Source organism: Schistocerca americana, chromosome 5, assembly GCF_021461395.2.
Source record: "Schistocerca americana isolate TAMUIC-IGC-003095 chromosome 5, iqSchAmer2.1, whole genome shotgun sequence".
NCBI classification, from domain to species: Eukaryota; Metazoa; Arthropoda; class Insecta; order Orthoptera; family Acrididae; genus Schistocerca; species Schistocerca americana.
In genome coordinates, this window is record NC_060123.1 from 520,788,965 (window position 1) to 520,816,399 (window position 27,435).

At 41.3% G+C, this 27,435-nt stretch overlaps 1 protein-coding gene across 1 annotated transcript in view; it reads right to left on the reverse strand.

The window, feature by feature from the left end:
- LOC124616482 (alpha-tocopherol transfer protein-like) overlaps positions 1–24,190 on the reverse strand; it is a 139,011-nt gene extending 114,821 nt beyond the window's left edge. Inside the window, exon 1 of the mRNA XM_047144792.1 lies at positions 24,058–24,190. Within this exon, the coding sequence (XP_047000748.1) occupies positions 24,058–24,190 (133 nt within the window). The remainder of the gene's footprint in view (positions 1–24,057) is intronic.
- Between the last annotated feature and the right edge of the window lie 3,245 nt (positions 24,191–27,435).

Below are 27,435 nucleotides of genomic sequence, written 5' to 3' on the forward strand. Positions count from 1 at the left end.
ATTTTGTTGACACCGACGTACATAGGGAGAAATGATCACCACGATAAAATAAGGGAAATCAGAGCTAGTACGGAAAGATGTAGGTGTTCATTCTTTCAGGGCTCTATACGAGATTGGAACAATAGAGAATTGTGAAGGTGGTTCGATGAAACCTCTGCCAGGCACTCAAATGTGATTTGCAGAGTATCCATATAGATGTAGACGTAGATGTGGAAAGCTAGAGAGGCAGTAAGAGGAGACACTTCGCACCGAGAGATTAATCAGTCCGCGACAGTCAAACACCTGTAACTGTACCTCGGATCATGTCACAACCAGGCTGCTACCAAAAGTGTTTCATCAAAAGTAGAAACTGAGCTCGTGAGGACTGTAAATTCTCCTGGATCGCTCAATTCTCACAGAAGTAATTCTCTGTGTGCTTCCCGTATTGTTGACAAACGGCGTGGCAAGTGTCGAGATTATTTTCCACTGCTGAGGGGAGTAATTAACTTTCTGTGATTTGAAGTCAGGGCGATAGACCACTTTACTTGGAACTTACTGTAGAGGTCACCTCTAAAATGCTAATAGTGCTGTTTCCAATAGGGACATAATATTGTTTTCAGGAATATTATTCGCTTGTGCACGTGAACCTTTACTGAGTATATTAATCAGTTATAACTCAAAAATTTTATTTATAGTCACAATTTCTGATCCCGCTGAGTTAATAGCAAGTAGGAACATTTTCTTAGAGTGAGTATGAAGAGAAACGTGGAGTTGCAGGCTGGAAATTATGGTCAGTGTGTTCTCCATCACTTTCTGGCTGAGCACAAAAATAGTTATCAGGTCCCTGTAAACGGGGAAGCTTTATATATATTAATATACCTGCGGCTCCACACATTGACAATCTAATAAAACCAATCCATAGTTTTGCATGGAAGTGTACCAGCATGCAATTCTGTTCCTTTGACATTTCAGGAATCTTTCTCTTTATTGACATCCACAAGTCATGACAGCATGCCTTGCTTATTTCTTTCCTTATTGCACACATTTATGGACTAACAAAGAAAAGTAAGTAAGTTCTTTTTGTAAACATGAACATTAAACATGATGTGTATATGTTTCGTAAGTTGAAAGTGGAGCGAGTAAGAATCAGTACCAGTAAAGAAGTAAGCATTATTTTCGGAGTTCTAAAGAAGTAAGCATTATTTTCGGAGATCTAGATTCATCAGCTGTGTAAACAAATACCGTAGAAGAGGATTTAAAAGGATCACGAAAGCATCACTTTGTACTTCTCTTCTTGGTTTCTTGAAATATACATTTAAGAAAGAAAGTTACATTTACAAGGGCAAATGCGTCGTATTACTGGAGCAAATACCCATTTAAGGATAGAGAAACCTTTGAAAATGCCTTCCTCACACCATGTAATTAGCAGAAGCACTGTAATATTTGCTGTTTAAAATAAATGTCCCGTTCACACAACATAAATTACGAACGAAAAGCAATTGTAAGCAATTTCTATGTGAACAACAGTCTGCTAAAATTTTGGAGCATCTAATATGGCGACGCCAGCTTCAGCACATCGTACAGGGTTAATTCTGTAGCGCCGTATCCCCTTATTTTTACCCCCATGCAGAAATATCACTGAGTTCCTAACAAGCGAAGATCGCAAGTGCCTGATATAATATAGAATGTACTTCTAGTATAAATGTATGTAACAATAATTATAACATATTATGTGAAGCACACAAAAAATATGTTAGGTTATTCTAAGACTAGTGTACTGATTTTGATCATCCTTGATTTTCTTCTTTGAGAGCTCGTAAGATGTCAAGTAGTGCATCTACTATAGTATTCATGTTTTCTATTAAAATAAGAATATCATTGCCCAGAGTTCTTACTCTTGGGGACATAAAGGAACTCAAAACAGTCAGGACGCTTACTACCAATATTCTTGCTGCAGTATTTTGAGCCGTTCATGAAACGAAATGGGTGTGAAGTTATACGCAACTCACTGGCAATACTGAGAGTCAGTGTCCATTGCTTGGTGATGTGTACTTTGTAAAAATGTTAGGGACTTACCGAACTCCTGTATTCATGGGTGGAGCGAAGGAAAAATAACTGTATGACTGGGTACGAACCCTAATCTTGCTCTCCACACCAGGGACACAAAAGAACTATTTTACTGTCGACGTCGGTGCAATTCTCTGTTTAACTTCCTCATGAATGGATGTTACTCTTACGTGTACTATCATTTGACGACTATACTGCACCATTACGTAAAATAATACTCACCCTGATCCAGACAACGTAGTTATCATATATAAAAACTCACTGATGGTCTGATGTATAAAGTTAGCTGTGCTGATACGAAGATTAGACCCGAATATGTGTTGTACTTTTCTGTTGTGGACATACAACTCATATCTGTGAAAGTACGACGTAACTCCATTCGAAGGTTGTAGATGCTGTTACATCTTCACACATGCAACACTGAAATGTGGGTTATGACATGTGTATGAAAAATGAACGCGTATAGGATATTTTTCGTGTAATGCTGCTTGTATTTAAGTGGGTGAAATGTGTTGCTTGGAAGTGAAATAGATTGTTTCAAATGAAAATAGACTGATGCAAGAATACAGCTTGATACATCAAAATAGTAAGCTCTACCTATAACGAATTAATAGTAGTATCATCCCAACCTTCTACTAGCTACTCGATTCGCATTAATTTCTAAATGAAAGTCGAATGAGGAAACAATGTAACTTACTAAAATTGCTCCAGCCGTGTAAAGTAATGTACAAACAATCGTTTTGGTCATTAGTGAATCTGCAAGGGGGGGGGGGGGGGACCTCATAACGAGCTCCAATTTGAAGCTGTGTGCTGTGAAAGCTTCTCCTGATGAACAGGTGGCCAGACACATGCAGGATAATTGAAAGTGCTCTCCTAAAGACGGCTTACTGTTAAACAGTGTCTTGTAGCCACCTGCCACTTGATTACTGCGCAAAAGCCAGTTTTACTCCGGCCTGCGCTTATCTGTGCATCTCTGTATAATGCCGAAGTGTCTTGATGGGTTTGTTTATTCCCGCTAGTGATTCTACTCATTACCGTCACGCGTAAGTTTCGCTTAAGTTTCCTTTTTGCCAGAATAGGCCAGGAAACATAAGCACATATTTCACAACCCTGTCTCTTATTCTGATGAGCGTGTTTCAACTTCCTTGTGGTTTCGGTCCTGCAGCCAGATGACGTCGAAGTCTTCTTGACGTCTTGCAACGATATTTCGGCTGACAATTATTCAATCATATTCAGGTGAGTTGGTGCTGTCGTGGCAAGATGTCGACGTCATGCGGAAGTGCATCTGGAAGCGAATCTCTGATGTTAGAACTGTTTTTCCCTGCCTGTTGTAGTTCTTCTACACTCTGTTCTGCTATTCCATTTTCTTCTTTCACTGCAAACCACTGTCCATAGATACCTTCTGTACGCTGCCGTGCAGCGGTGGAATAGATTAAAAAAACTTAGACCACAAATCTAGAGCGCATCTGAAGCTATCAATTTTCTTTGGCCGGATAATGCCTTAGGGTCAGATACATTGTGTACGAAAATACAGGAACACTTAACAACTGGTTACTAATTTCAGTCAGATCTACGAGAAGACGTATCCGATCATGAGCTGCTTCGGCGAATGGATGCATTACACTGCGACCAGACAATGGCGATCTGAAGATAGCCTGTAACGGCTGAGTCCGGTCTGAACTTCTTTTGTCTTCTCTCAGATCTGATAGGAATAAATTAAGTTATTATGTTTTCTTTCCGTTCGTTGCAGTTCCTTGCTTCACCCTTCGTGGACAGTAACACTCACTTGTTTTAAATACATCTGTTTTATTATTTTCGCAGTTCCTAGATTATTACGCCGCTTACTATTGCTGTACATGACTTTCAGGTGCATCTGAATGTCAGCCAGGAAATCTACGTAACACAGAGTCCCATGCTGGTTACGCGCGACTGGTAAAAGAAAGATACAATTGTATCTGCAAAGTGTATGTGTGGTTTCACATAAAGCATTCTCCAAAGACATAAAAAGGAACTTTTGAGGCTGCCTCCGTAGGAGGCTTTGTCAGGAGCAGACTGCCAGGCAGAGGACCCCGGTTCGATTTCCGGTACTGCCAGCGATTTTTCCTTGGTGGGAGGACTGGAAAGGGGGCACTGAGTCTTGTGACGCCGGCTAGGAGTTACTTGACGGAACAGTAGCGGCTCGACGTCACGAAAACTGACAGCGGTCGGGAGAGGAATGTGCTGACAACACTCCCCTCCATATTGCATCCAATGATGCCACTGGCGGAGGACGACATGGTAGCCGCGCGGTACCGATCGACTGGCCAGCAACTGTGGACCGAGTTTACGATTTTAAGTATTTAACGCACTTTAACTGTTGTGAAGTTACAAAATAATCTCTGAACAGCATCTGATAGGGCCATGAACGTATTTTTACTGAACTAAATATATAACTCGCATTTGACTGTAGTCATTCATACAGATAGCTATCCTCGTTGAAATTAGAACCAACACCAGCTATGTTTGTTACCATAGTGGTCACAAATCAAAATATCTGTCTTTCAATATAACGTTCCTGTATTATGATCACCATTCATGAGACACAAGATCGCTACTCTCCAAACAACTTTCGGTCCTCTCTCGTACCAGTAGTGTTCACTTCAAGTTTTCCTGCGCTTTATGCATTTCAGTACGGAATAACATGTTTCTAAAATACACTACTTTACACAATTCATCACATTCAAAAATATACGTACATCTTATGATTTGTTGAAATGTGATTTTGGCAGGTAGACACATTAATGTGACTGGACAGTGTAATATACCATTCGTCGATAATGGGGCCAGTACTATTCACAGATGTTACTAGTTTTTATACTTTGAGATATACTCAAGCTTCTCTAATCGAGAGGTATCTTTGACATAAAAAGGAACAGTAAGTTTTTGTATGAAAAAAAAAAGATATCAATATAAGAAGAAAAGCCAGAAGCAACAGAATTCTGTAATTGGGAGGCTAACAATGAACAACCATTTTACAAATAGCTTCCATATCTTTGGTGAGATGATCGTTTAAGAATAAGAAATCTTGGACTACTCATCTGGTGTGTCCTCGACAACGGACGCTACGGGGGCTAGCATGCTGAGACAGTTTCCGAATGGCGCCGCGGTAGGTGCTTTGAAGTTCGCCAGCAACCACAAGCGCTGTCCAATCAACAACCTACGCACCGCTGCCTCAGGCAGCAACTGACGGGTCACGTTTGGCGCTCGTGTGTGACAGTTCTAGTAAAGAGTTCCAAGGTTGCATTTCGTAGCTACAGCTCGTAGTGGAGTACAGCCCGCGAGACTTAATCTACTAGTGGAGTGACCTACAGACTTCGCATAGGAACAAGTGTTTACTACGATGATTGACAGTACGGCGCCCAGGACGGACATAGTCTTGTTGACTTGGTATTCAGTGACGCACGTCTTGGCGCGCCACTGCTCAGTTGTATCTGTCCGCAAACACATTCAAAGAGTTGCTGTATAATTTTAGTTAAGTATCGCAGCAGAATGAAGTGTATATGTGCGTGTGACACTAATTAGTTTGTACTGCCACAGTTCCTCCGTCCACCTCGGAGCATCTAAACCTAATACGACGTGTTTGAGCCGTTCTACACAGACGACCCGTACACACGATGAACAGTGGTTGACAAGTACTGGTACGTCATAAAAATACTTAGGGAGCACAGTAACATTTAAACACAAATACATCCTCAATATACTCCATTCACCATTCAACTTTCCCTTTTTTGCTTGAGACACCAGTACAGATTTCACGAACGAGGAAATAGGTTTACTAAGTAAAGGTCTCAAATACAAAAAGCAGACATGTCTTTACAATAAATCTGTAAAACAACGATAGCTTCAACAAAGGTAGTAAGTGACACGGCAAAATTACCTATACGTGAACCAAACAAACTAACAGTAAAAGTAGCAAAGCTCAAAGGAACAGTAATAAAAACCAGGAAAATCTACACCTTAAGATAACTACTGAACGTAATACTCTAGAAACGTACAATAAACTAGCAACACAAAATGCAATTTTTGTATTGTCATGATCAAAATATAAATACTTTCTGCTTGTTAGATTTTATTTAAAACAGTGGTGAGACGGTCCAGTTCAATATCTTAGAAACAACTGATCGACCCAATGTCTGAAACACGATAATCCGAGTAATATAAACCGGAACGTCAGCTGCGTAAACCACACGACAGCAGATCCCAGTGCTGCGGTTTTGTCTCAAGGCCCGAGGGTGGAGAAATTCGATAGCGACACATATACTCCGCGCTGCCTTGATTAAGTTTAAAGGCTAGCAAGGGCGTCCTAGCCTCCGTGCTGAGCACTCACGGCTTATATTTTCAGGTTATCAGGCCAAGCAATGGTGAGCGATTTAAAGTAGTTAGAGGGACAGTTCTGATCTTCACATAGTTACTGAACTGTTAGATCTTCATACACCTGTTTAATTTAGTAATGAGAATAAGTTCCTCGCAAAAAAGTCAGCTTCTCTGCTGCACATTCTTTAAAGCCAGAGAAGATATTAGGACTGACAATACAGTTTTATATCAGTGAAACAATCCTAGTTCGTAGAAATAAAACGGTGCCCCAATTTATGTCCTAGTCTAAAGAAGAGTTGAGGGACGGATTAGCTGAAAGAATTGGGACTGTATTGATATTCTATAAAATTTGAGGAAGAGAAGCGGAGAACTGGACGGAAAATAGGGATTTAGAACTATGAATTTTCTCCATTGTTACTGGAACCTTGTAAGTGATCGTCTGTGTCGTTGAGAGCAAATAAATATGACTGATTGCTGCAGACTGCAACTAGAACAGATAGTGTGTACTAATGGAATAAATGGAATAGTTAGTACGTAGACAGCGTGAAAATTAAATTTAGAATCTCTTAGCAGAGGATCATCTTGGAATTACAAAAGGTAAACGCCGAAGAGAGGCAGTTCTTATGTTGCGATTGATAGTGGAAGCAAGACTGTAAAAATCAAGGCACCTGCACAGGATTTGTCGACCTAGAGTTCACAATGTAAAATGGAGCTAAACGCTCAAAATTCTCAGAAAAAATAGCTGTTAACCATAGAGAAAGACGATTTATACATAACACGTGCGAATACCGAGAGGGGAAAATGAAAGTGTAAGGCCAAAGGTTGCAGGATTTTGCTCCTGCTGTTCAATCTTTACATGACGGAAATATAACATCGGTTCAGAAGTCGGATTAAAATTTGTGGGCAAAGGATATCAGTTACAAAATTTGTTGATGACATTCCGGTCCTCATTGACAGTGGGGGGAGAATTGCTGGACCTACTGAATAGAATTAACAGTCTAATGAGGTTAGCGATAAACTTAATGGCAAACTGGAGGCTCACAAAGCAGACGAAATGAAGAAATTCTGCCAAAATGAAGAAATTATGCTACCTTGGAGCAAACTTACGCATGTTGGACGAAGCAAACAGGACATAAGAAGAAGACTAGCACAATTAAAGAGAGCAGTCCTTGCAAAAATAAGTCTGCTGGTATCAAACATAGCAGTAAATTTTAAGAAGAACTTCCAGAGAATGTATGTTTGAAGCGTAGCATTAAATGGAAGTAAATGACAAACTGTGGTAAAACCGGGAAAGAAAATAATCGAAGCGTTTGAGATGTGGTGAAATAGAGGGATGTTGACATTGAAGAGGACTGATCAGATAAGATATGAGCAGGTTCTCCCAAAATCGGCGAGGATTGGAAATATGGAAATCATTTACAAGGAGGACAGACAGAATGATGGGACATGTGTTAAGGCATAAAGGAATAACGTAATAACGTCCATTGTACTTGAGGGAGCTGCAGAGGGCAAAGAAAAATGTAGGGAAGGCAGAGATTGGAGTGTATCCATCAAATAACTGACAGTGTGTGCAAGTGCTGCTGTGCGATTAAGCCACTGACATCTATGGCGGAGTGCACCAAACCAGTTAAAAGAATTATAACAAAAAAGACAGGCTGATAGTTTCTGCTAATGTGCTTAAATAGTTGCTGCTGAAGACAAAAATATCAGCGAAGGAATTAAAGCTGTGTTTGATGAAGAAGTGAGTTCGGAGGAACGAGGACAAATAAGGAGTTTATTCATGAGCCCGCTCCATATATCCTCGGAAGATGATACTCGGAGATGAAAGAAGTCCTGACATCCTGACATCCACGTTCTCAGTCACACTCTTCCCAGTCCTGGCAGCTATAAGGGGAAGATAACATAAGATGGACGCTACCTCGGGGATGAAAACTGCGAACTTGTACGTAGTAATCTCAACTTCGGGGTATTACATCTACAGCTATTATTCTCATGCCATTTAATGATTCTGGATGGAAGTATTTCTCGTAACACTTACGTCCACCCGCCCCCCTCTTCCCTCACCCACCGTCGCTCCCAGACTCCCGTCTTCCTTGTTGCTCTAGTGCATGGTTTGCAGGCAGAATGTTTCTCAGTGTTATTTGCACAATGTAACAAACAGGTATCTTTTTATGTAAAATTACACTGTGAAGCGCCCAGAAGATTCTGACACGGTTCCCCATTGCAGACTGTTAACGAAGATACGAGCGTATGGAAAAAGCTCACAGAAATTCGAGTGGTTCTAAGACTTCTTAGAATCTAGTATGTTGTCCTCAATGGCGAATGTTCACGGGGGACAAGGGTATCGTCAGGTGTGCCCCAGGGAAGTGTGACAGGACCGCTGTTGTTCTTTATATACAGAAATGATTTTGCGGACAGGGTGGGCAGCAATCAGTGGTTATTTGCTAGTAATGCCTTGGTGACTGCAGTCACCAAGATTAGTGACTGCAGGAAGATACAAGAAGACTTAGACAAAATTTCCAGTTGGTGTGATAAATGCAGCAAGAGTTAAATGCGGAAAAATGTAAGTTAATGCGGATGAGTAGGAAGATCAAACCTGTGTGTTCGGATACGGTATTACTAGTGTCCTGCTTGACACAGTCAATTTGTTTAAATATCTGGGGGGTAAGGTTGCAAAGCGATATAAGATGGAACGAGCATGTGAACTGTGGTAGGGAAGACGAATGGTCGACTTTGGTCTTGGAGAATTTTAGGAGAGAGTGGTTCACCAGTAAGGGAGACGGCAAATAGGGCACTGGTGCGACCTATTCTTGAGTACTGTTCGAGTGTTTGGGACCCATACCAGATCGGGTTGAAGGAAGACATTGAAGCAGTTCAGAAGGGGGCTACTCGATTTGTTACCAGTAGGTTTGAACAACACGTAAGTGTTACGTAAATGCTTCGGAAACTCAAATGGGAATTCCTGGAGGAAATACGACGATCTTTTCGAGAAACACTGTTGAGAAAATGTAAGGAACCGGCATTTGAAGCTGACTGCCGAATGATTCTACTGCCGCCCATACACAATGCGTGTAAGGACCACTGCCGGCCGTTGTGGCCGAGCGGTTCTAGGCGCTTCAGTCCGGAACCGCGCGACCGCTCCGGTCGCAGGTTTGAATCCTGCCTCGGGCATGGATGTGTGTGATGTCCTTAGGTTAGTTAGGTTTAAGTAGTTCTAAGTTCTAGGGGACTGATGACCTCAGATGTTATGTCCCATAGTGCTCAGAACCATTTGAACCATTTGTAAGGACCACGAAGATAAGATACAAGAAATTAGGGCTCATACGAAGGCATAGAGACAGGCGTTTCCCGCTCATTCTGTTTGCGAGTGAAACAGGAAAGGATATGACTAATAGTGGTGCAGGTTACCCTCCGCCATGCATCGCACGGTGGGTTGCGGAGTATCTCCAGGGTGACAATTATTGAACTATGTGAAATAAAGCCGAACTAACTTCTGAATTGTTTGCATTAGGACTTTGAAACTGCACGGTTGGCCCCGATGAATGACGGGAATTAATATGTTCAAGCGCACGCGCACGCTCCTTGTTCTTGGCAGCCATTTCACTTGAAATTGTCACAGAACGACGTGCCTGAGCGTATAGCACTTGTGAAGGCCTATTATGCGAGCAATAACAGCCCATCTGCGGCTCAGTGGAAGTTTATGACCGAGTTCAAGCTTAAGACAACCGGTCCAAGTGTGCTCACAATCAAAAATTTGATCCACAAGTTTAATAGAACGGGTTGTGTTCGTGATGACAGTGATGGGAATGTCGGTCTCCACAAATGGTGGAAACGCCCGAAAACTGCGAGGAGACACGCAGTATGTTGCAAACGATCCCCAGGAAATGAATCAGACAAGCTGCAAAGCAGGTAGGAATCGGTCTGGAGGCACTGCGAAAAATTATTGTTGGAGACCTGCGTCTCTTCCCATACAAAACCATTAAGAGTCAGGGCTATGGAAAAGCAGTTGATTTTCGCCAACACTACTGTCCACAGAATTCACGAAAAGGGTAGCGTCTTTAGTTGGTAATCAAAACGTCATCGGTCCTAGCTACTAAACCCGCCATCACTTAAGTTTTGATTAATAATAAGCAATGGCCGTCGAAGACTTCCGGCATAAGATGTCAGCCTCATTCTGCCAACCACCTTGGCAAAGAGAACGGAGGACAGGACAGAGGCTCAGGGCACTCTCTTGCCCCTGAGGAGGGAAACTGCCCCTAAAGTCGGAAGAATTAGCAGTGAACAACAGCATGAGGATGCAGAAGGCAATAGAAACCATTGCATTAAAGACACATAACGTGTATCCACAGGACATGTGCCCTGTAACAGAAAAAGTGTTATGATGACCCATTGGCAAAAGATTCCGGAATGGTCCCCCATTTGGATCTTCGGGAGGGGACTGCCGAGGGGGAGCTGACCATGAGAAAAAGATTGAATAACCAACAATACAGAACGTTTTACGAGACGGGGCGTGGAATGTCAGAAGCTTGAAAGTGACAGAGAAACTAGAAAATGTGAAACGGAAAATGCAAAGGCCCAAGGTGGATATAGTAGGGGCCAGTGAAGTGAAATGGAAAGAAGACAAGGATTTCTGGTCAGATGAGATGATATTACATCAACAGCAGCAGAAAATGGTATAACAAGAGTAGGATTCGTTATGAACAGGAAAGTAGGGCAGAGAGTGTGCTACTGTGCCAATGCAGTGATAGGATTGTTCTTATCAGAATCTATAGTAAACGAACACAGACAACGATAAATCAGGTATACATGCCGACGTCGAAAGCAGAAGATAAGGAGATAAAGCATACGATGATATTGAAAGGGTAATTCAGTACTTAATGGGAGATGAAAATCTAATAGTCATGGGGGACTGGAATGCATTTATAGGGGAAGGAGCAGAAAAGACGTTACAGGAGAGTATGGGCTTGGGACAAGAAACGATAGAGGAGATAGATGTGTATTTGGAAAAGGCCGGATGATGCGGAAAGTTTCAGTTAGATTACATCATGGTCAGACAGAGATTCCGAAATCATACACTGAATTGTAAAGCGTACCCAGGAGCCGATACAGACTCAGATCACAAGATAGTAGTGATGAAGAGTAGCCTGAAGTTTAAGACATTAGTCAGGAAGAATCAGTTCGCAAAGAAGTGGGATACGGAAGTACTAAGGAATGACGAAAAACGCTTGACGTTCTCTAAGGCTATAGATACAGCAATAAGGAATAGCTCAGCAGGCAGTACAGTTGAAGAGGAAAGGGCTCCTTAAAAAGGGCCATCACAGAAGTTGACAGAAAAACATAGGTACAAAAGAAGGTAGCTGCGAAGAAGCCATGGGTAACAGGAGAAACACCTCAGTTCGTCGATTAAAGGAAGAAGAACAAAAATGTTCCGGGAAAGGCAGGAATACCGAAGTTCTCCTGCACATCTAGCTTGACTAGCGCCTCTGGAATGACGGGTACGGAGGAGAAATGGCTTAATCATGTATTGAGCATTCACTCTGGATTACATTGTAATGTTAGAAGTAACTGTAAACTAACGTTGATAGTCTTAGTAGAAGATACACGAAATTTTAAAGTAGCTTGTTAGTTCTTTGTAAGTATTTTTATCCTATTGTTGACCACAGTGCGAAATACGTTGTCCAGTCACCAGTCAAAAGGCAGATCGCTTAGAGACGTGCAGGAATAGCGTCAGTGAGGTTATGGAAGGCACTGTGAGATATGTGGAGCCATGCTGACTCCATTACCGTGGCCAGCTGCTTTAGGTTTCTCGGTTGAGGATCGTGGCGTGAACAACTTGGTCGACGTGGCTTAAATACGGAGAGTTTGATGGTCGGGGAATTACACTAAACTCATCCTGGTTCTCTTCGAACCAAGCGCGTGAATTGAGAGATACGTTGCATTGTCCTGCTGGTAGATGCCATAGTGACGAGAAGAAACAAACTCCTTGTAGAGGTGGGGCATGATCCCGAAGGATACACGCATACTTGTGTTGATCCATCGTGCCTTCTAGAATGATGAGATCGCTCAGGGAAAGCCATAAAATCATTCCCCAGACCATAACGCTCACTGTACGGGCCTGGACCTTTCCAATGTTTATTGTAGGGTGTTTGCTTTCAGAAATTTCACGCCGTACGCGACAACGGCAATCTTTGCGAAGGAGCATAAAACGCGATTCATCTTGAAAGGCCACCTGTCGCCATTTAGTGGACGTCCAGTTGCAGCATTGGCATGGAAATTCGAGTCTTCATCGGCAATGAACAGCAGTCAGCTCGAGTTCATGCACCACGTGGCTGCTGCGGAGGTTCAAACGCAGCAAGGTTCACAGAATGGTCGTTGAGGAGACACTGCTGGTAGCTCCTTGGATCATCTGGGTGGCGAGTTGTTCCGCAGTTGCACGTCTATTTGCCCATACACTTCTTCGCAATCGTCGTTCACACCTGTCAACTATTGCTCTTGGTGCACCACAGCTGCATCGGCGCCGGTTTTGGATAATGCTGTTTCTCCATACACACGAATAGTCTACAAACCTATCCACTTCGGATATACTTCCACCCTTGGCCTGAAAGCAATAATCGTGTCCTTTTGGACGTCATTTCAGTCGCTATGTTTCCGCATTAAGATGGCGACTGCACTATTATCCCCCGACCTACCGACACGCTTTATATACCCTCCACTGCTGGTGCTGCCACCTACCATCCGTAGGTTGATAACAGACGTTGCGACATGTATTGGCACTTTGGCAACAGAAGAAATCAGAAGAATACAAGTGTGTAGGAACGTTTGTGGCAGTCATAGTAGGTACTTCAGCTCATCCACTTAAAAGAGCACAATGTTCGCTTTGCAGTGTTATGGACACTGTAGATGTAGTGCCAGCGGTCATGTGACCATCCACAGCTGACCTAAGTGATGGCAGTGAAGTACCAGTCTGCTGTATGGAACCAGCACAGTAGATGGATCGACAATGAAACGTTACCGAATGGAAGAAGAGAGCTAGCTAGCGCGTTTGGACGCGCCCATGACCACACCCTGAATGAAGTTGTCCGATTTGTTGGTGTATTAACGTGAATGTCCGGCCTGTCTATAAGGAATGGGATACCACTCGCAGCCACGTAGTACGGTATAAGAACAGTGTTCGGATTACATCCTACACAACAGGAACCAGAGACAAGTGCCACTCCTTGTTAGTGACAATTGTCTTTTAATCCAACAGGAATCTCAACCAGCTTCCGGGCGAACTTCATACTTCACAAAAGCAGTTTGCTTACAGCGACCCAGAAAGCTGCACCACTGGGTTAAAAAAACACAGGCATTGGGCTCGAGAGAGGTAGTGTAGTCCGACGACTCACAATATTTCGTCGAGTGCACCAACGAGGCAGTGAGGCATTTAAACATAGTGTGAACGGTGTAGTTGAGGCCGGAGGTGATTCTTTGATGTTTTGGTGTTTTTCGTACCCACACACTGAGAATGTCGTGAACATGAACCACGATGTTTATTTCAACATTGTCGGTAACCAGCTGTTTCTCTTTTTGCCATTTATTCTTCAGGTTCATGATGAATGTCGTTGCCAAATCAGCCATGCATCAAGCATTAGCAAATTTTACTGTCCTACACATTACGGGCCCCACACTTGTGTGTAAAAGAAGTTGTCAAGTTAGACGCGGATGATATTGTACTTACAACGCACTCTTTTAGGCTTCCAGCACAGGGGAGTAATAACTTAATGAAGTTACAAGTGAATGGTATTCTACCTGCAATGCACACTTTATGGGCCCCCACACTTCTGTTACGGATTAGACGTAAATAGCGTTCTACCTACCATGCACACTTTATGGGTTCCCGCACCTGCGTGTAAAAAAGAAATTTTTCAAGTTAGATGTGAATGGTATTCCACCTATCGTCCAATGAAAAGACAGTGGTGTCCTATGAACAGTAACAATTTTAGCTCACTTGTAAAAGTTAGTGCTGTTTATACCATACACTATGTGTCGTAAATTAACAACACCACAGAACTTATGGAAATTCCCTACTATCGTCTGAGATAGCTGTAATAATTAAAATAGGATTCTCTGATTATCAATGAGACAGTTATGAATGGACACTATATTTATTTTTGTAAGTCTACTTTTCCTTATAGCATAACATATAGTACCCATGACATACATATATGAATTGTCCCATGTAACTTCATGACCATCTAAAGTGTGAGATGTACCGTAAATAATCCAACAGAAACATATTAATGATATGTGATGAATTCTTGTTCTTGTATTTCTGTGTATAATACGTTTCATAATTAAACTCATAATAAGAAAGTTTAGTTAAAGTCTTTTACTAAAGAGACGAAACGGAAACGAAATATTTGGCTGTCATCTATCGAAGCTAGTTGTTGTGTGGCAGCCCTTTTTGTTCCTTACTGTTGCAGAGTAAACACATGTTTCTGTGTACAGTAACTGTGGATAAAATGTAAGATGTTTTTTCGAAAGGTGTAAGTGCAATTTAATTACAGTATCATAACTCACGTTATTCCTTGATAATAACCATAACATTGTATGGGTATTTACATCTTCTTTTCAGAGGCCGTAAAGGGAGGATTGTGTTCTATCGTTACCAATTCAATATCGCTAAGCAGAACCACCCTGAGACAGAGTTGCCGATCATTTCCTTTCATTCATTACGAACATTTTTTTTACGCAAGAGTCACGTTGATCTGTCAGTTACATTACAACAGTGATGTCGGTACGCGCTTCAATGGTTTGACGTACCGTGCCTCACGACATTAATAGGTGATAACCCCATAATTCCGTGAATACGTAATTTCCATCTTTTGACAGTGATCATTATTTTAATTTATATATATTTTTTCTCAGGCTTGTCGTCTCTGAATGTTTCTCACGCCCGTCACGGAATCAGTATTTATAATTTCCGTGACATATTGGAGAAAGTTTTGGTAACAGTTATATCCCAGGCCTCCCTCTTGTGCTGTAAATTCTAGAGGAAAAGTTTCGTACTTCTACGGTGTATTTACTTTTCTTACAGGACGTCCAATTCGTTCGGCGACTGAAGTCATGAACGGCAGCAATCTGTTATTATGGACGCGCGCCTGAAAAATGCAAGTATGCGGTCTCGCGTTCGGCTAATTCGGAATGCAGGTACCTCCCTATGTGCCTCTGAAACCCTGGTGGATTCCTGTGTGCAGGTGGACCCGTTTGCTGGTCTGCCAAACCAATTTGGCTCCATCCCACGACTATGCGTGACGGAATATATAAAATGTGTAGGCGGCCGACTAAATAAGTACACCCACACATCACTCGTTGTGTGCGTGATGCTAGAAGCCGTACCTCTGATGGTTCAGAAGGTGACTGGCACACTAGCAAAGGACACAAGTCTCACCGTTTAAGTAGAGACCTGTAGTTCTTTATTCGTGAAGCGTCAGTACAAGAGTGACTTCTTATCTTTCTCTCCGCTTTCCTCGCCTGTTCGGTGACAAAGCACATTTACACATTTACATCTTAGACTACTCCCACTTTAGCACAAGCAAATCACGAGCTGGAGCGCCGCATTCGAAGACGGGAGAGCACCCCTTGCTCTATATACACAGATATGACCAATCAGAGACTTTAAAGTTAATTGGGAGAAAAGGAAAAAAAGACTCAGCTTCGCAGCCTCCTTTCCACGTGTCTTCACCATGCCTTTTGCTAACAACATGACCATGATGGAACCACAGCCCCCCATTAAAAGATTGTTATCTCCCCTGTTGTGTCCATTTCGAAGTTTCCAAAGAATTGCCATAACTCGCTAAAAGCCTTGTGCCTTCACAAACATGTTTCTGTAATAGAGTCTGGATGTCTGGGCGTCAATGACCCATCCCACAGCAATTCGCAGAACGCTCACAGTCGTCTCATCGGCTACCTGCCTAACAAGGGCCCATTCTCTGCTTTACTGCTGGTCTTCAATCCTTTGACCATTGCAGCGGCGTCTCCTCGGTGCTAGTCAGTTAACTGGACGCGACCGGTGACCGACCAGCACCATGCAAGCGTGTCTGCATAACGAGACCGTTCAACTTTGCAGTCAGGAAATGTTTTCACACAGGTTTCACAGAAAAAACTCGCTTCCCTCGACCCTCAGTCGCCATACGCTTTTACTGCAGTCGTTTAAATCGGCACCGCATTCCTTTGAATGCAGGTAATGGTTACTACTATTCCTTCACTAGTGCACACAAGCTAGAGCGTTAACTACTTTCCACCATTTCGTCATGATGTGTGAAGTCAGGTCGTTAAGATCGTCTTCCCTAAGAACATTAAGTGGCATGACACTGAATCAGAAGTGGGCCCTGTAATCTCTTTAATGCACTCAATGAAGGTGGGGAAAGTCAAACACCTGGATAACAACTTGAAATTCAGGTTTTTACTGTTGTAACCGATAATTTGCTATTTGCACTAGCTAAAAACATGGAAGTGTACCATCAATCAACTAGTGGATTTGGAACAATTCAGCAATTCAAGTTTTTAACTGCAGATCTTAAAAAAAACTCAAAATATCTCCAGTGCTAAGGCAGGTGATTTGGAAGGCAGCCTAGGTGACAAACTGGTGCAGTTTGCTGAGCTGTTCAAGACAGCATAAAGCACGAGACCATGGAACAGCAATGGAAAATGAAATACAGTTGTCTCTCCCATGTACTTGTTTTTGAAGCTCACCAGCTGTAGTGTGTAACGTTCTGTTTCAACATTAAAGGGCATTAAAAATGTATTACGGAGCATCCAGGGACAAGAACGCCCAAACGACCTCACATTTATTAACACAGAATGTGGTTTGCTTAGAGAGATTGATTTGACTAGTATTATTTCTAAATTTGCCCAAATTAAATCTAGAATTTTTGTGGTAAAATATCTTTGATTTTATATCCTGAATTCTGAGTCCTATAGCAAACCAAAATTCACTCCTTAAATTTTGCTAAGGTCCCCATTCTGGCTTAATCCTGTACTGATGAAGATTGTGTGGAAACTCCAGTCTTGAAAGATGACATCAGTCATGTTCACGGAGATTTATGAATACGTCCCAAGTTTTACAAAGTCTAGTAGACAATTTTGACAGTATTTGGAACAGCGGTTGAAGTATAGTCACCAAGATCCTCGCAATTTGTTAGCTCTACTGGATCTAATTATCAGTGATTGTCATCAGCACCTGGATACGGTATACCTGAAGAAACTTGTGGATCTCTTCCCCACCGAAATGACTTCATCATCAACGGCAGAGGTTGTATTGCACGACGTTAGTGTGGTGCCTCTTGAGGGTTAGTAACCCTTGGATGCGTAACAAGGATGTTTAAGACCTGGCAAAATTTTCAGAATAAATTGTATTAAAATTTGTTTATTGCAGTTTATGTCCTTTGTAATGATAGGAAATACAATTCAGTTTCTTCAGAAAAGCGCTATTTGTTTTAACTCAAATTAATTATCTTATGTTTTGAATTTTGTAATTCTACAAGTCTAATGAATGACAGGGGTCTTTAAGACCCCACAGCAAGCTAACTGTCTTTCCTATAGTTTATCTTTTATCTGAATGGTGCGTTAAAGTAAGCAGATTTCTGATAACAATTATCAATGGGGCACGATTATACTCCTTGTTATGAAAAACATAAAAAATGCACAGTGCTGCCAGACATCTAAAACTCAGACGAAAATTATCAGTGTCTAATGCAGAAAAACAACGATGTGTTAGCAGACAATATTTCCTGATGTAAGCGAGAAATCAACCGAAAATCACCGTAAGTACAAATCAACTTATTCTTAACGAACTGTTTTTCGATCTAAAATCAAATCAAAATGTAAATAACTTAATTACAGACCACTGACGATGCTTTATCTCAATAAAGCGAAACGCGTCTGGTGAAAAAAATCACGCATTTTTGTAGTTGAAACTACAGAACAAAACTACCCTCAAGCATTATAAAGCAAGTACGGAGACTATGGCCACAGAAACGAAGAATTAGATATCACAATTATTGTAAAAGCTACAACCGAATAATCTTTTGAAAGTAAGTGTACTCCGCATTGCCAATGCCAGTACTTGCAGATGAACGTAAGTTTTGTTTTATGAACAGAATAGCTATGTAAGTAAATTTTATTCTTTGCTTAGAATTAGGGTACCATACTACCTGTATCATCTGAAGTTAGGAAAGTGACCGGAATTTTGAATCATCTTTATTAAATGTGACGCGTCTCCTCCCGCTAGATTACTGAATGTGCGACAGTAATTAGATATGAAATAGAAATTGAAATTGATCACTGAAAACAAAACTATTAAAATTAGCAGGAGCAGTCAGCCATTGTTGGTGGTGGATGCATTTGTGTTGGTTGCCCAAACTTACTTCTAGAAAAATGCCGTAAAATTTGGAAAAGATTACATCTTTTAATAACACCAGCAATTTTGCGGACCGGTATCTGTCATTTACGGGCGAAACGAAGTCATAGCTTGGAGACTGTGGCCTAATAATTTAAGGTTGTGCTCTTGCGTTAAAGTTTGCAAAGCGCTTCGTCATGATCGGTAGTAAATCTCTACCGCCAGTGAGTTCACATTATAATCAAAAGTCGACCTGGTCCAGTAGGAGGTAGCGTAACAAAACAAATAGGAAATTCTACTCGAAAATAAGTCTTCCACGTCCAGAGAAGCTTTATAATTATCATTCTGGTTTGAAATGGAATCTGACAATTGTAATTTGTGTGTTCAACAAGAACAAATGTGTGATATTGTGGAAGTGTACTGCATCACATCACCTCTGTTGAAGAAGGAAATAAAAACAATTAAGTGACAGAACGTTTTATTCAATGATGAATGTCAAAATAAGGTATTTTGTCTTACGGATATCAATAAATACCTCAGGCTTATTTCACAACAACATCACTACCCACGTGGAAGACATAGCTGATAGAAGGAAAACTTTCTCTTGTAGAGAGAAAAATCACACATCCAGAATAAAGTTACTCGCCAACAAATGAACAGTGCAGAAACTGGAAGATCATCATTGATTCGACAGAAAAAATGGTCAATTATTCTGCAAATGCACAAAAACTATTTGTAAAATGTAAACTTTCACGGCTGGAAATGTCACAGTTAATAAAATATTCCGGGCTATTACGCCGAAGTCGAATGGATTTCACTTTAAAACCTGATGTTTCGTCCCCATCCGCGGAGGCCGCTTTCAAAGGAAATCGTAGCTTTGTTCCATGTATGGTTTACATCCTGGTTCGCTACTGACTCAATAGCGAGCCAGGGTATAAACCGGACAGTCAACAAAGCTACGATCCCCCTTGAAAATGTCTCCGCAGATGGGGACGAAACGTAGGGTTTTAAAGTGAAATCCATTCGACCAGGGCATAATAGCCCAGGACCTTTTTTAATTGTGTACAAAAACTATTTGTTATGAAAACAGTAAATTTATTTATGAGATGCATTACATTTAATTAACAGATTTTCTGCTGTGTATCAGTGAAACTGAGAGTTAGTTACTCAGTTCAGGGAATTAAAATTTAATTTACAATACCGAATTTCATGTTTACTCAGTTCAGGGAAATTAAAATTTAATTTACAGTACCGAATTTCATGTTATTCTAGTACTCAGTTCAGGGAAATTAAAATTTAATTTACAGTACCGAATTTCATGTTATTCTAAAATAAAGTCCACAATATCGTAATAAATATTTTATCATTAATCTGTATCACAAACCCTTTCAAATTTTGATAATATCTCTTTTAATAACAACATTCCATATTTGTTTCGAGGGATGGGTGTTACGGACCACTCTCATGCGTTTTTTCGAATACAGCCGCTCATGCATCCAAAGGTTAATTTTTTTCATCAGGTGTGCTTACGCACTGGATAAGATACTGGGCAGGTATTCGAGTGGGAATAGAAGTTCAGTAAAAGCATTCTCATTTTAGTTTTCTGTGCTTCTTGTATGATAGACATTGTGGAGAGTATATAAAAAATATCAAGTGTAGTAATAATGGTTTTAATATTACAATATCCCCTTAAGTTTATTTAACTTTATTACGTTAAAAATAATTTACAAATACAATACTAAAACTTTTTTACACTTGATATTGAAGGTTCAGACAACGAAGTCTGAATTAAAAAGTGTATCAAGAATACGAGTATAAGAAAACATATTTTTAAGACGTATGGTCCCATTCTATCTGCTACCTAAGGACTTCTGCTACCCCGCAGGAGCATGCGAACTTCATTATTTAAACAATCATACTTCAAGACCATCCTGGATCGGGAAGGTTTGTCTTGCACTAAACAATTTCGGCAGGCAGTATTTAGCACAGAGTAAATGAAGCCGAGCCAGCCGTGTTCGTTGAGAGTGCTGTGGGGTTTCGGGTGTCGCCTTGTGATCGATGGAATTTCGATACGCCTGTGTCCCACACAGATATCTGGAGTTGCTTTGGAAATGTTGATCGCATTGTGCGGGAGATGAGGCGTGCATATCGGGTGGGAACAGTGCGCTGTTGACAATCGTATCAGTGTGTAATATAGCCCATTCCACGATTTGCGGAAAAGATAAAATGAAAAAAGTCACCGATTACATACGGATGGATTTAGTTTGTGGTAGTTTGCATCTCAGCATTGAGCAAATAGAGAAAATTTATGAGAAAATCTGCTTGCCAGTTCCTTATTTAGTAAACACGGTGTGTCAGACCAGATGAAAGGGGGTCCTAGCTATGTAGTAAGTAGTGGTTTTTACAATTAGGACTAACTTAGGGTAATATTTTTTTCTCTGTCTACGGTCTTATTTGTTTATTTATCTGGTTACTTACTCTGTCCATATTAGGGTCTTGGGCACTATCAGATAAAAGACATGAATGAAATAAAGAGAATGTTAGTTACCGAAAATATACAACGCAACTTGTGGGATCATTACTAACCTACGTCCGTAGTCGGTGTGGAATAATTATGGGGTACCAGATGTTGAAAATACCACTAGAGTTACAAGGTTCTTTTATTTAGAACACGACCGGTTTCTGGCTCTTATACGCCCATTTTCAGGTGTTGCACTTGGTACTATGACCCCGAGCGCCCCGGTGGACGAGTACAAGACGCGGTGTGCTGCCAATGAGCGCAGAGCACGGATTGTTTGTAATTATGAGGTAGATACACAGTCATTGGTCACTGGTGTGTGACAGACAGAGTACGAAGTGTACCGTAGGATTTTACTAGAATGGGGTTTGGTCTTTGGATTGTACACGTGTGAGTTTACTTTAGCAACAAACATCTATTAGACACAAGTAAATTCAACAATTTACATAATAGCAAACTTACAAGAATGAACTCAAGTACCTTGTCAGCTGTAGTCCTTGAGAAATTGGGCACCAAACAAACGTAAAACAATTAAAACTGTTTCCAGCACACTGGGAAGCCAATGTGATATTAAATACTGCCACAGGGACAGAAAACTGGGAGCAATAACAAAACCATGTAGAACACACAACACTCAGCGTCTTTGTCCAAAAAACACCATAAAATCTCAATTGCCGCCCTCAGACTTCAAAGTAGGATTACATTTATCACAATAGAATTCACTTCTGTTGGCAAAAGAACTGCCTACATGAAATCGTAGCAGTTAGATAAATCTCCCTACTTATATGTAAACATATAATCTTGATTACGTTCCTTGTGTGATGATCACAACAGATTTCACAGAACTCACTTCACGACAGGCATTGATGCACAGCTATTGCACGTTTTTTTTTTTTTTTGTGTACAAGAGGTGAAACAAAATACTGTGTACACAGTCCCGCCGCACATTGGGTCAGAATTCCTCAAAAGCGTCCATAAATAAAAAACATGTTCGGAGTTAACAAGTTTCTTTCAATAGTTTGGCTAGAGTGATGTTGGGTTATTGAATGCCAGCCTTAGAAGCGGCCAGCTACTTCTTCCGAAGGTTGAATTTCGTTCGGATGAAACATTTTTGTTCAACTTAATCAGACAGCATTATTTTAAATCAGTAGCTATTCCAGTAGGTATGTAATTAATTATGAAGACTTATTTCGTTATTTAATCATTAATTAACAATTGGCTTCTGTTAATTAACTTCTAACCAAATAAAAGCAAAAAATTGTAAAACGCGAAAGGAAAAACGAAAAATGTTTCAGATTCCATCACATTCCGCCTTATTTTTTATTTCGTCCTCAAGTACGTACTGTTATCTTCGCGAATCAGTTTTAAAGTCCAGCTTCTAGCTACAGCTTCGGCCTTGAGGTATAAATTAAGCGATAATTGCAAAAAGGCGTTGTTTACAGTGAGAAAATAGAATAGAAAATTTAATAAAATACGAATATAGCACATATGCACACAGAATCATATAGTTGTTATTTATATAACATTGCTAATAAGCTGTTACAAATTAAGCAGCGATTTCTAATGTAAAAATATATTTTAAGTATATTTAAGATATGGAAAGTATTCGTATTCTATACGAAACAAATATTTTATTTCGTATTCGTAAGCATTCCCTTTATAAATTTAATTTTATTAAATTATATTTTACTATTACAAATTTCTTTTTTGTGGAAACGATTTATGAGCAAAATGAAAACTTCGTCTTAGGAATCTGCTGCCCCCTTGGTACCAGCTGCTGAGGATTACATGGAATCATATTCTCAGGATGATGAAGAGATAGATTAATCGGCGAGGAAGTCGATAAAAAAGAACAGGAGGAAGAAGAATAAGAAAACGTATAAAACTTTAAATTTTTGTTACTAATATACATTGTTAATAACAAAGACTACAATAGAGGCAGATTTGTAATAAGGTTTACCATTAAAATTATGAATGTTCACCGAAAACATCTTTTGTCTACTTTATTAATTTCTTTCAGATATCTTCGCCGTAACGGATCCGCCGTTTTGAATTTATCAATTTTGACGTAAAAATCTTTATTAGAAGGGCCAGAAACCCCACATTATATCCATTTTTCGCTGTATTGGAGCATGTTCTACAATTCTGGGGCGGCTGGCGTGGCCGAGCGGTTCTACGCGCTACAGTATGGATCCACGCGACCGCTACGGTAATCCTGCGTCGGGCATGGATGTGTATGATGTCTTTAGGTTAATTAGGTTTATGTAGTTCTTAGTTCTAGCGGACTGATGACCTCAAAAGTCCCATAGTGCTCAGAGCCATTTGAATCATTTTTTGCAATCCTGGTCAGGATCTCAGAATCCTGGCCCACTGTGCGGCGTGCGACATATTAATGCCAATAACCGTTACACTCAAAGCACAATGCATCCACAGTACATTGCCCTCAGGTCACACAACTCAGAATTCGACCCGATGACCAAAATTACTGCCAGCCACTAAAGCACACTTGTAGTCTCTTGCAGTATGTGTACGTCCTGAAGCCGCCATTCTCTCGCCACCGGAAAAGAGACTGAATGCTCTCCTGGCGAGTTATGTTCACAGCGCTCGGCTATGCCCGTAATTGACTGTTAGTGATTCACATTTCGCGGAACCACAGCCCTTCTGCTTGCAACTGATTTCCCTCCAGTTCGTTCTCCACCGTCCTCGGATCTCCAACTGCATTCCAGTGACGTTCTGCTTCAAACGAGTTGGCCCGACGTACCATATAAGGCGAGGCCGCTAGCACCACAGATTCCGGCGCAGGTTCCAGTAGACGTCACCTCTGTACGCACCTCCAAGCTCGGCCCGCTTCCATTAATCTCGGCCGTTGTCCCCTGCACGGTCAGGCTCTGCATTGACTATTTTGTCTTTTTAAAGGATTCAACCTCTTTAAACCTGCAACTCTTCGTTCTTTAGTTTTAATCGTGGAGTTCAGAGGATGCGGGTCTTTGATATTTCTGTCTGTCTAAGTAGGACTACACACTAACAAGGGCACATCGAGGTGATAGAAAGTGCACGAAAAAGACTGGAGGAGCTCTCGGGATTTATAGCAGAGAAAAGAGCGCCACAGCAAGCGCCAAACGGAAAAGGAAAACAACCTCTGAGACAGTTAGGGCGGCAGGTAATAACAGTAGAAGGTGTTCTTGCTCGCTGCGACAGACTATGCAAGGTTAGTTATCGGGAATCGTGCAATGGCCGTTGCCAATGTCATGGTTAGGTCTACAATGAAATGAATACCCTTAGCTGCATACAGGCGTTGATATAAGTCTACGGGGACAGTTGAAAATGTGTGCTCCGACCGGGACTCGAACCGGGATCTCCTGTTTACACGACAGACGCTCTATCCATCTTTATTTTTCGATTTATTTTTGCATTTTTGTTCGTTGTTGGTCGTTGAGTTTGGTCGTTGTGGACATCATATGACATCCGTTAAAGTTCGTTTCTTCGTCCTTCCACTCAGTTGTTTTATTACAGAGGCCAACCAGCTCTGACGGAACACGCTGAGTTACCGTGCCGGCATCCATCTGAGCCACCGAGGACACAGAGGATAGTGCCACTGCAGGGACTTATCTGTGGCACGCGTCCCATGAGACCCACATTCGCAACTAATTGTCCCGCACTATATTCATCATAGTGCCCCTGCCCATTACACTCACTACTCGCGGCTTTACTGCCGATTCCCGTACGAGTTCGGCCACTCTTTGTGCATCCGCAGAGAATAAGATGGTTAAATGGACGGTGAGCCTTAACTATATATACATGAAGATGGTATCTGTTCTTCCGGACAGATACCATATTCATATATATATGGTTAGGTTTGTTATAAAGAGTATCAGCCAGAGCCGCTGAGATGTGCTTCTCAGGCTTGGCACCGACGATGTCTCCTGGACCAGCTGCAGCAACTGCGTACCTTTAACATGCCATATTGTCATATTGTTGGTCATAAAACGGTGGCACAGTGCGAAGATTATGCAGGTTTTGTTTGTGTTTAGTGTGAAAATTGCGTGCTCTGCTGTTGCCGGTGGGTGGTTGTGTTCTTTGAGGTGACAAGCGTTCATCGACATTTGCGTTGTTTGTGTACCTTCAGCATGCCATATATGCTTAAGCGTCCGTACCAAAGATACTCTTTACCAGGCACGCTTAACCAACAAACCCGTTTGTCATAGGTGGTTAAGTGTCCGCACTCAATACTAGAGACACTTAAGCACCTGTGAGTTCAGTTAGTTATTCACAACGTTTACAAGTCGCCGTTCTTCTGCAGCTGCCTTGACTGATGCTAATTCAACTGCATATTGCATTCTAGCTGACATCCGTCGAGTCAGCTCAGCCTTTGCACACTTCCGAGGTGATCGGGCGCTGATGACCGCGCAGTTGAGCACCCCACAAACCAAACATCATCATCACCCATGAGGTGATGTGGCCGACCATGGCGGCGGATGGCTGCCGGTGTGCGCGGATGCGGCAGTCCGTCGAGAAGTGGTCCTCGCGCCGGCTGCGGAGTGTACTTGGTCTAACTTTGAATTCCACGACGAACCTTGGTGATCCATTCGCTATGTCTGGTGTCCGTAGTCCTGTGGTCAGTCGATCTTCTCGCTATAACTGGTAGGTTTGAGCACGCGAAGGTACCTGTGTGTTGAGCAGGAACTTGGTCACAAAGATGTCCTGTTGCTGGCTTCCGCGTTGAAGTCCGGTAATGGCAGCACTTCAAGATGTGGTGTCGGAAGACAGTCGGTTACTCCATCAACAGATGGTAGGCGATGAGCAGCATGAAGTTCATTAGGTGAAGGCCATAGTCTTGAGTAGAACTTCGGCTAGTTCATAGACTGTGCTGGAGCATGTAGGACATACATTTACTGTAGTACTGTAACTAAGGAATGGAGTGGTACTACTGTGAATGCCATCTACCCCACTGATCAACTCATGACAAGAGCTAGAAAGCTGGAGTATTGAAAGAGAGCTAGCGTGAGGCTATGATGAAAAGCTCGATTCGTATTGACTGAATGTGTCCTCCTTATTCTCCTACATTCATTAACAGGTTGTTAACTGCTGTGTCCGTTCCTCGATATGTCTTCTTACGAATTTTTTGCAGCATGCCTTACGACCTAACGAATATGCTTTCTCGCCTTCTCTGGTTTCCTGTCATTTTTTCTGCTGAACGTTTGTTCGTTACTCGGCAGACGATGTCATCGAACTGACCCACTTGCGACATAATGGTTCGTTTCCTGCTTCGGCCTGTCTTTGGCATGACTTCAATTTGCCTAAGGTAATGTGAGTGAGTTTTAATAATTTTGTTCTAATTTATATCCTTTACTATTCCGTGCCGTAACTATTCTATTATTTATTTCGAATCTTTCCAACAAGAGACGTCAATTTCCTTAAACTGGTTTGAATCTAACTGAATTAACTCAATAACTTTTTTCATGTCAGATGTCGCAACCATAAATTTATTAAAAGACAACTCAATTTGCGGTCTTCATCGTATTAGATTCATGTATTTCACACTGTTAGCCGATTCCGGTGATATGCAGTTTTCAAGTGATTATTCATATCCTCATAATTTTACTAAACTACCGTGTGTGGACATATATATTCAATGTCATTTAAATATATACAGATATACACTCAATAACGTCATTTGGAATAATGTCTGGGGTAAGTTATCTTTAAGGAAAGTCTTTATTGCTCAAAAATATACTATAGGACTAATATCACGTTCTCACCCGCGGTCATCATGTTGACACCTTTTAAGTCTAACAACCCTACCACAACAAAGTTCAAAATTTAATAATGATTGTGGTGTTGCTCACGCTGCTAAATACTGCATTTTCGGGCAACAACAAAGTTATTATGTGGCAGGTGTCATTAGAGCACAGTTAATAAAGTCAATTCATGTAATAATAAATAAATTAGGCACTCATCTTTTCGTGTTTCCCACGCTGGTCTCGTTGTAAAATAATGGCTCAATCGTCTAAAATCTAGGTGGCGATGATTCCAAGCTCGGATGCAAGGAGGTCTAGGTTTTATTCTGCTATATTCAAAAGTTTTATAGATGTGTTTTGCAAACCATTCTTGAAGATTACACTTTTGCAGGACAATGGTG